Consider the following 9,896-nt stretch of genomic DNA (forward strand, 5'->3'; position numbering starts at 1 on the left):
AATAAAATCAGATGTCATACATGTCAAAATATTAAAACCTAAAAATAATGCGTGAAGCCTGATGTGATCGGTGGCTTTCAGCACAAAAGAAAATGCTTTAACGAAGATGCCAATATATACAGTCTATAGTGCACGTAAGAGCACACAGCCAAGCACAGCACTGGCCCAGGGTTACAGCAAGAAGGAAAAAAAAAAGGAAATAAACTGGGGCCATACGTGAAAAGGGCAGCTAAATACCAGTTCGGAAATACGTTTAAGACTAGTACTACTAAAACTCATTGTCTCTCCCATTGACCGGCTAAGTCTTCAAGTAGAAATAAAAAATATTAGTGTGTGTATATGCATGTGTATATATATCTGTATTCCAGTGTATTTGTATATAAATATATTTATATATTATATATAAAGTGTATATATATAAATAAATATACATATAAATATAAGTAATATTAGCACATTACTAAAATTTCAGAAAAGACTACAACTGCTCTAAAACAACAATGCATTTTTGTAAACTGGCCATTTTTAAATATAGTTGTAATCATACAACAAATAGACTATGGTTAATATTTTTTACTAAACTAGGAAAAAAAAAACAAAAACTTTGGCCCCAATAAATTGAAAAAGATGAATCAAATAAAGTGGAAATACTATCATTAAATATTGATTTTAAGATTCAACATTGTATTATAGTACATTTTCTAATTATTAGTTTTGTTTAAAAGTCATTTTAAAGATTGCCTCATATTCTATTAAGTTAAATGTACAATAGTCTATTTAGCTGTTATGAGATTATTGGACATTTAGGTTGTTTCAACTATTTTACTATTTACGATAAACACATTCAGGGAACATCCTTATGCATACATAATTTTATCCATATTTAGGATTTACTTTCTGTGAATGTCTTCATATGATTTCTGAGTCTAATGGGATGACCACTTTAAAGACTCCTGATATACGCTGCGAATCCGACTTCTGAAGTGTTGTACCAAGACAATGTGCCATCAACAAAACGAGCGTCCATTTCACTGAGCTCTCCATATCACTGTGCATCATCACTTAAATAATTTCACTTACGGTTATTGTCATTTTATTGTGTGATTGCTGCAGATATTGAATACCTCTCCGTATCATTTAATGGTAGTTCAGGGACAGATTACCCAATAAGCAAGGTCCGGGCGCTTGAGCTTAATTGTGCTCAGTTACTAATCTGTAGTGCACAATTTCACCTGGTTTCCACATGAAAGCTGCGGTGAAAACCAGGTGGAATTGTGCACGATGGACTAGGAAATAAGCACAATCAAACCAAGCGTTCCTTGCTTGCTGGAAGCCAGTGCACACCACGCTTACTGGTTAATTCACCCCTGGTAGTGCTTCTGCTTTTTTTCCCATTTATATCTTTTGTAATGTTTGGAGGCCAACATTTTTTCTTTATCAGTTTATATGAATATTTAATATAATAAAAACATAAACCATATTAACCATAGTTTTTTATATTTGCTGCAAATATTTTTCCTGTATGCTATTTTGCATTTTTATTTTTGGCACCAATTTTGACATACACTGCTCATTTTTATGTAATCAAATTTATAATCTTCTCTTTGCGACTGTGTCTATTTCTTTTAAGTTAGAACATTTTCATTTCAGATTTTTGAGATATTTAAAGTCCCAATTCTATTTTGTTCTTTTTTTAAAAAAAATATAAAACTCTTTAATTTTTCAGGGATGTGATAAAATTCTTTTTTCCTTCAAATTATTATCCAATTATTCCATTATTCACTGAATAATCTCTCCTTTCCTGATTGAGTTCTGATGCCTCCTATCAAATTTATTATAGAGATCCTTATTAAATTATACTTCAATACCATTAAAATATTAGTCAACCAATCCCAGAATTCAGTACAAGGAGAGTGTTTTAAAATCCCATCTTGCTCAGAGAGTCAAAGTATAGTCAATGAAGAAACAGGATTAAAAGTGCCCCCGCTCATATAGTCTTGAGAGACTGAGATTCCAGCATGCACTGGGAAAGAGGCACAGTTCAATTCTGACAACCAGTTTAACAAGTTTTAAAACCTCAGAGATCTAAATAGTTCCATCTATAACAAACAACTCTGTTAACAGATTTATAACTACTTTACAAGCAGATACTTACCAGTCTTTTTTGATTTAACACTTGTTCTAAAAGAGTAGGTCTTGCAGGACGATCCCCAAAAGATCCCGTTCTTTGTTTAACAATGGAGAGTATATTATCTGCACTTTCCTGGGATAAATGATAAAAATGCAAATGGTTAACAGTTAACATAATATAATAATCCACGTTCACAGGCATTTCAATGATATAATGACCAGGTCTTTGATTTTCTTCCTTCTTCTTGCCCAGCCCCGGGGGAATTTGGGAAAAGCCCCCCGTAAAGCAAAAGGAAAAAGCCGAAAAGGAAAACCCCCCCCCCCTAACGCCCCCTCCCCGGCAGAAGCACTTCAGTCCAGAATTTCCGACTGAGCTCCTCAGTATTTTGACAGAAGATAACAGTGTGGCAGAGTTAGGGAGGGCGGGGCAAAGAGTTACCTGTGAGGTATTTTCAGTATTACAAAAATGTCCAGTAGAAACGGAACATTCTTTTCACAAAAAGCTATTCAGGCCAAAAAATAAAAATTGTCTTGGGATATATGAGCTCAGTGGCAACTTACACATTGCTAATGAGACACTCTAATTGATAGTCTTTTGCCCAATTAACAGAAAATAAGGGCGGGGGGCAGGGGTAAAGTATTGCTTAAAAGAACAACTGAAAGACAATGCTTTCAATATTTGAAGCCACAAGGGGAAAACTGACAAACTGGCTCTTAGGTGATGAAAAGGCTGGAAATCACCGGGATAAATAATCCCCAGCTACTCCTAAAATTACACCCTCACCCTGAGAAACCATTACCCAAACAACATCAGCAACACTCACGACCAAATATGTATCCCAAGTTATCTGAAAGAATCTTAAATACTTATGATTTTCCTGGCAAAACAAATGATTCTATTAACTGAAACATGGTACTCTTATAAAACCGTAATACAATACAGGCCATGTGCAAAAATTCTGTCTAAAATATAAGACTATAAATGTTTTACCAGGAAGTAATGACATACGAATTTACTCATCTCTGCTCTTCATTTAGGATGTTATTTAAGCTGTTGTTTCTCTTGGCCTCCTCTCTACTCGCCTCCGAGTTATTAGAATATTCCCTTTACCTCCTTCATCGTGAGAAGTTAACTAATCTGATATAGAAAAAAATGTTCCATCCCTAAACATTTCAGACCCCAATATATAAAAAAATTGTACAAAGAGTATTCTAACATCTAGAGAAAACAGAAATAATTTCTCTCCCCCATAGGATTACCTCTATTTATGGGACTGTTTCATTTTGATGTGTACAATAAATGGGATGCTGAAACTGACTTGACAGTGAAGTACCCTAAATCCTCACAACCCCAAACAAAGCAATATGTAGATCCAGAAGGTTAGCATCACAAAATGATAGAAAACTGTAGTTGACATAACCTTGAGTCATCTAGTCCAATCTTCTACAACTTTTGAAAGCTTCTTGTCCCAGGGAGCTGACAAACTTTTGAGGCATTCTGTTCTGCTTTTGAATAGCTCTAACACTTAGGCAGCTTTTCCTTAGGATGAGCTGAAATACACATTCATGTGATTTCTACCTAAGAGTCCTAGTTTCTTCAGAACTATACAAACTAAATCTACCACTTCTACCAAAGAACAGCCTTTTAGATATTTAAGGATAATTACCACAGTCCACACAGGTGAAGTGTTTTATCCTTACTTCCTTTATCTGTACCTCACATAGTCCAGGTCCTAGATACATGGACTAAATAGTATATATACACGTGTTCCTTAACTGTGATTTGTGTAAGAAACACATTTTACATACCTTAAATTCTAATCTTGCTGTTCACACCCTGGCAGAAGACCCCCTTCACTATAATGATCTACCAAAAACCAAAAAAAAAAACCAAACTCACTGCCATCAAGTCGATTCTAACTCATAGCAACCCTACAGGACAGAGCAGAACGGCCCCATAGGGTTTCCGAGGCTGTAATCTTTGCGGAAGCAGATTGTCACATCCTTCTCCCGTGGAGTGCCTGGTGGGTTCTAACCACCAACCTTCTCAGTTAGCAGCCGAGCGCGCTTAGCCATTGCGCACCAAGGCTCCTTATAATGACCTAAAGAGACTCTAAATCTATAGTCCCTCAATTCTAATCCACCCTATCAGATTTTAAAAAAACAAACAAACAAAAAAACCCACCACTGAGTTGATTCCAACTCATAGCAACCCTACAGGACAGAGTAGAACTTCCCCATAGGGTTTCAAAGGAGTGGCTGGTATATTCGAACTGCTGACCTTATGATTAGCAGCCAAGCTCTTAACCACTGCGCCACAAGGGTCCCATCGGATTAGGATCCCCAAGACACTTTGAGCCCATTGCTCCCTAATTACAAACCCAAACCAAACTAGTTACCACAGAGTTGGTTCCGACTCACGGCAGCCCCATATGTGTCAGAGTAGAACTGTGCTCAACAGGGTTTTCAATGGCTAATCTTCCAGAAACAGATCACCAGGCCTTTCTTCCAAGGCACCTCTGGGTGGACTCAACCCCCAACCTTTCAGTTAGTAGCCAAGCGCATAACCAGTTGCGCCACCCATGGACACCATACTCCCTAATTAGAGATCTTCATTTAAAGACTTAAAACTGAAATCCCATACCCTGGCATTCAATACCATACAAAAATCAGCTTCAACCTATCTCTCCAAATCTATCTTTCATGAATTTTCCAAACAAATATTTCACTGTAGCTAGAATGGTCTACTAGCTATCTTCCACACATGGCTTCTGCATTTCTGCTCTTCCTTTCTTCCTAAAATGCTCTTCTTTCTCCTTCTACCTACCAGAATTCTAGAAAAGCAGCATAGGATAGGGAAAAAGAGTGAAGCTCTTTGAGTACTTGCTGGCTGTATGACCTCACCTTTCTGTGCTTTAGTTTCTACGAATGCAAAATACAGTGCCCATGTCTTTACAGAAGGGTTGTAAGAACCCATTTACACCTTAGCACAGTGCCCGGCACACCGGAATTTAGCTGATCAAGCATAAACTATTAACCATCCTTTCTGGCTTTTATTGAACGGTATTTCCTCTGTAAGGCCTTCCATTCCAGAGTATCAGCCTGCAATGATCTATCAGCCTCTAACTTACTAAAGCAGTAATACATATTTGGATCTTTTTCTATCCTGACTGGCACTGTTAGACTCAGTTCAACAAACAATACGACTTACAGCTCTGTATAACCTCCTCGGAACCTGGTAAAGTGTTCCACAGTATAAGACAAACGGTATAATAGGTTAAAGAATTTTGAAGACAATGGGCACCATTAGAAGACACAGAGGGACACACTTGACCACCCTCACTCATTTTCATTCTATATTGTGATACTTATTTCCATAATTCCTTGTAATGTAAGATTTGGTAAAAGATTATTTTACAAGGATATGGGTAGAGAGAGTTTTTAATCTAAAAACCACAGGGGTCCCGAGCCTCATGAATTTATATGCAAAATTATATACCTACATAATGTGCATTTTTCTGGGAATGGGGTTCATTAGGTTTCATCAGATTCTCAAACAGATTAACACTCAATGGGATAAAAGGGAAAGAGAAGTCACTCAGCACCCTAACTAGTGGTAATTATGTGTGAAATGTTGGTGACTGTAGATTTTAGAAATGTCTACATTATTAAACATATGAGTTATTCCAAAGTTTACAACTTTAGCAACGGGGCAGCTGCTCAAGTTCAACCCCAAACTGAGAAATGGAAAGACTTTGAGAATACATCCCTAGGACAGCTTTCAGTTTTAAAAAGTATCTTCTGGATAACTTTTAACAAAATTCAATTGCATTCTCTCTTATTAAACAAAGGAAAACATGGAATAAAATACCTGCTTATCTGTAATAACCTCAAAGTATATTGTTAATAAAAGTATATAACAATAATGGCTAAGGTCTATTAAGTTTTAGTATTTGGACACTACAAAATCTCTCACATCTTCACAACAACACTATAAAGTAGATACTATTTTAATGCCCATTTTACAGATGAAGAAGCTGAAACCTAAAGAGTTTAATAACCTGTTCAAGACCACACCGCGAGCAAATGAAGCAGCAGGAATCTGCAGCCTGAAGTTCAACTCCAGAGCACTGGCTCTAACCTTCTGCACAGTTCAAACAGTTCAAAAGTGTTTTGAGACTAAGCCCCATATTATCAAGTTTGTTCTCCAGAGGTACTAAGAATTGGGTACTACAAAAAGGGGTAGTGAGAGCAGGACACTAAGAACTGGGGTACTGAGAACAGGATACTGAGAATAAAATCCGTTGCCATCCAGTGGATTCTGACTCATAGTGAGAGTACATGGTTTCCAAGGCTTTATGGAAGCAGACTCTCATATCTTTCTCCCAGAGAGCAGCAGACCTCTTCGTTCAACTGTAGACCTTTCGGTTAGCAGCCTAGTGCTTAAACCACTGTGCCACCAGGGGTCCTGTTATACTGAGAATAACCCGTTTCCCTCTAGTTGATTCCGACTCACAGCGACCCGACAGGACAGAGCAGAACTGCCCTATAGGGTTTCCAAGGAGTAACCGGTGGATTCAAACTGCCGACCTTTAGGTTAGCAACCGCCGTAGGGCTTAACCACTGCGCCACCAGAGCTCCTGAGACTAAACCAAACCAACCCCCTTGCCGTGGAGTCGATTCCAACTCAAAATGACCTACAAGGCAGAGTAGAACTGCCCCACCGGCTTTCCAAAGAGCGTCTGGTGGATTCGAACTGTTGACCTTTTGGTTAGCAACCGACTCTTAACCACTGCCACCAGGGTTTCCTCCTGAGATTAGGGTACTGAAAATAGGGGATTACCTTCTTTTCCAAAGTACCACCTTCATCTAGGTTCCTAAGTCTTTGTCTGCCCCTTTGGGGATGAAACGCATCATTTGTTATCTCTCCTTCGAGCCCGTACTCCAGCTCTTTCAAATGACAGTTATGCTGATTTATCACGTTTTCTTTTAAATTTAGTCACCTATCAGAAGGGTGTAACACGTTAGTACAGACTCGGAGGCAGGCACGCACCAACTCTCAGTCGCACGTCCAGCCACGCAGCCTGGCCCTCTGAGAGGCGGAGAGGCCTTGGAAACGGGGTTTGCAGTAGGAATGGGGTTTCTTCCTCCACCTCCCACTTCCCAAGGCCCCAGCTAAGATTCCCTACCTCCAGCTTGACGTTTCCCGCGCTGGATGCCGAGGCGGCCCCGCCACACTGGAGGGCCTGGTCGCTTTTCTTCTTTTTGTACTTGTCCTTGTACATCTTGTTGCGGTGCTTCTTGCACATCCACGGCTTGCGCTGCTTGGCCACCTGGCTCGTGGTCTCGCTGCAGCCCTCGTAGTTGCAGGTCTTGCTCGTGCTGCCCCCGCCACTGCCCCGTCCCCGGGCCCCGCCGCTGCCGCCCTCGCCCCCGGAGTGCGCTTCCTCGTCCTCCAGATCCTCCAAACTGGCCGCGCTCTCGCCGCCCCCCGGGGGCTCCGAAGTGTCCAGCAGATCCGTTTCGTCGTCGCCCGCCTCCTCCTCGCCATCCCCCGCCACGTCACACAGGTACCTGACTGGCCTCCCCGCCGTGGCCGGGGCCTTCCGGAGGACCCCCCCGGCCGCAGCCTCGTCCTGCCCTCCAGAGGGGCGCATCACCAGCAGGGTCAGCTGCTGGGCCGGGGCCGCGCCGGGGACCGCGGGGGCCCCGGGGTGGGCGCTGCTGGCTGCGCCCAGCCCGGGGCCCTCATCGACACTCTGCACCTCCGTGCTGCAGAGCCTTAGCTGGGGGACAGGACCCCCACCTCTTCAGCGCCGGCCGCGCCCAACGGCACTTTGCATAGCTAGGACCCGGGACACGCAAGAGGAAGAGGCGCGGCTCCCCGAAGGCGTGCCGACTGCGCATGAGCGGCTGCATAGTCTACACTGGGTGGCGATTAGCGGCCGGCGTACCTAGAGGGGCGGGGCTGAGCGCTGACTCCGGGGGAGTGACTGCGCAAGTGCGGCTGGGCGCCCGCTGCTGGTGAAGGGAGGGAGGGTGGAGCTTTGGATTTGACTGAGCTTGCGTGGGGCAGGCATCCTTATTTTTAGAAAACTCATTGCCAGTGAGTCCATCTGGACTCATGATGACCCCATGCATTACAGAGTAGACCTGCTCCGTAGGGTTTTCTTGGCTATAATCTTTACAGAAAAAAGCCCAGGTGGAGCAGTGGTTAAGCACTGAATTGCTAACCAAAAGCTCAGTAATTGGAACCCACCAGCTGCTCGATGGGTGAAAGATGTGGCAGTCGGCTTCCATAAAGATTTACAGCCTTGGAAACCTTATGGGGAAGTTCAGCTCTGTCGTATGGGGTCGCTATAAGTCGGAATCCACTGGATGGCAATGGGTTTGATTTTTAGTTTCATCTTTATGGAACCAGATTGCCAGGCATTTCTTCTATGGTGCCACCGAATTGCCAACCTTTAGGTTCGTAAACAAACAAAAAGGCAATGCCGTTGAGTCGATTTTGACTCAAAGCGACCCTACAGGACAGAGTAGAGTTGCCCCACAGGTTTTCCAAGGAGTGCCTGGTGGATTCAGACTGCGGACGTTTTGGTTAGCAGGTGATCTCTTCACCACTGCACCACCAGGGCTCCTTTAAGTTAGCAGTTGAATGCAAGCTGTGGCACAATGGTTAAAGAACTTGGCTGCTAACTAAAAGGTCAGCAGTTCTAGTCCACCAGCTGCTCCTTGGAAACCTATGGGGCAGTTCTACTCTATACTATAAGGTCACTGAGTCGGAATCGACTCGACGGCAATGGTTTGGTTTTAGGGACTTTAAATGTAATCTAGTAGACTGATATATAGAAATAGATATTCTAACATAGGACTTCATAAACAGTGTATTTGTCACCAACCAGGAAGATTTTGCATTTACGGTATTTTAAAGACGATAGAAACTCAGATTATAATCAAAACAAAATTTTAGGAATATTGTTATTGTTATTATGCCTATTCCAAAGAAAGGTGATCCAACCGGAAGTGGAAATTATTGAACAATATCATTAATATCACATACAAATAAAATTTTGCTGAAGATCATTCAAGGGTGGTTGCAGCAGTACATTGACAGGGAACTGCCAAAAATTCAAGCTGGATTCAGAAGAGGACTTGGAACCAGGGATATCATTGCTGATATCAGATGGATCCTGGCTAAAAGCAGAGAATACCAGGAAGATGTTTACCTGTGTTTTATTGACTATGCAAAGGCATTCGACTGTGTGGATCATAACTAATTATGGATAACATTGCGAAGAATGGGAATTCCAGAACACTTATTGTGCTCTTGAAACTGTACATAGATCAAGAGGCAGTCACTCGAACAGAGCAAGGGGATACTGCATAATTTAAACTCAGGAAACTTGTGAATCAGGGTCGTATCCTTTCACCATACTTATTCAATGTGTGTGCTGAGCAAATAATCCAAGAAGCTGGACTATATGAAGAAAAACAGGCATCGGGATTGGAGGAAGACTCTTCAACAACCTGCGTTATGCAGATGACACAGCCTTATTTGCTAAAAGTAAAGAGGACTTGCTGATGAAGATCAAAGACCACAGCCTTCAGTATGGATTACACCTCAACATAAAGAAAACAAAAATCCTCACAACTGGGCCAATAAGCAACATCATGAGAAACAAAGATTGAAGTTGTCAAAGATTTCATTTTACTTGGATCCACAATCAACACCCATGGAAGCAGCAGTCAGGAAATCAAATGATGCA

General features: G+C 41.7%; 1 protein-coding gene across 1 annotated transcript; it reads right to left on the reverse strand.

Moving 5' to 3' along the window:
• Positions 1 to 6: 6 nt before the first annotated feature.
• On the reverse strand, positions 7 to 7,959 carry RFXAP (regulatory factor X associated protein). Its single transcript, XM_023724926.1, has 2 exons — positions 7,320 to 7,959; positions 7 to 2,263 (listed from the first exon to the last, which is right to left on the reverse strand). The coding sequence occupies exons 1-2, from the start codon at positions 7,785 to 7,787 to the stop codon at positions 2,138 to 2,140; spliced, it is 594 nt and encodes a 197-aa protein (XP_023580694.1). The 5' UTR covers positions 7,788 to 7,959; the 3' UTR covers positions 7 to 2,137.
• Between the last annotated feature and the right edge of the window lie 1,937 nt (positions 7,960 to 9,896).

Source organism: Trichechus manatus, unplaced genomic scaffold (assembly GCF_000243295.1).
Source record: "Trichechus manatus latirostris isolate Lorelei unplaced genomic scaffold, TriManLat1.0 scaffold00270, whole genome shotgun sequence".
In the NCBI taxonomy this organism is placed as follows: domain Eukaryota; kingdom Metazoa; phylum Chordata; class Mammalia; order Sirenia; family Trichechidae; genus Trichechus; species Trichechus manatus.

Excerpts from the sequence above, each read along its gene's own strand:
- RFXAP (XM_023724926.1), bottom strand. The coding sequence starts at position 7,787 with ATGCGCCCCTCTGGAGGGCAGGACGAGGCTGCGGCCGGGGGGGTCCTC. Across the intron at positions 2,264-7,319 it reads CGGGAAACGTCAAGCTGGAG|GAAAGTGCAGATAATATACT; the intron begins GTAGGGAATCTT and ends CATTTATCCCAG.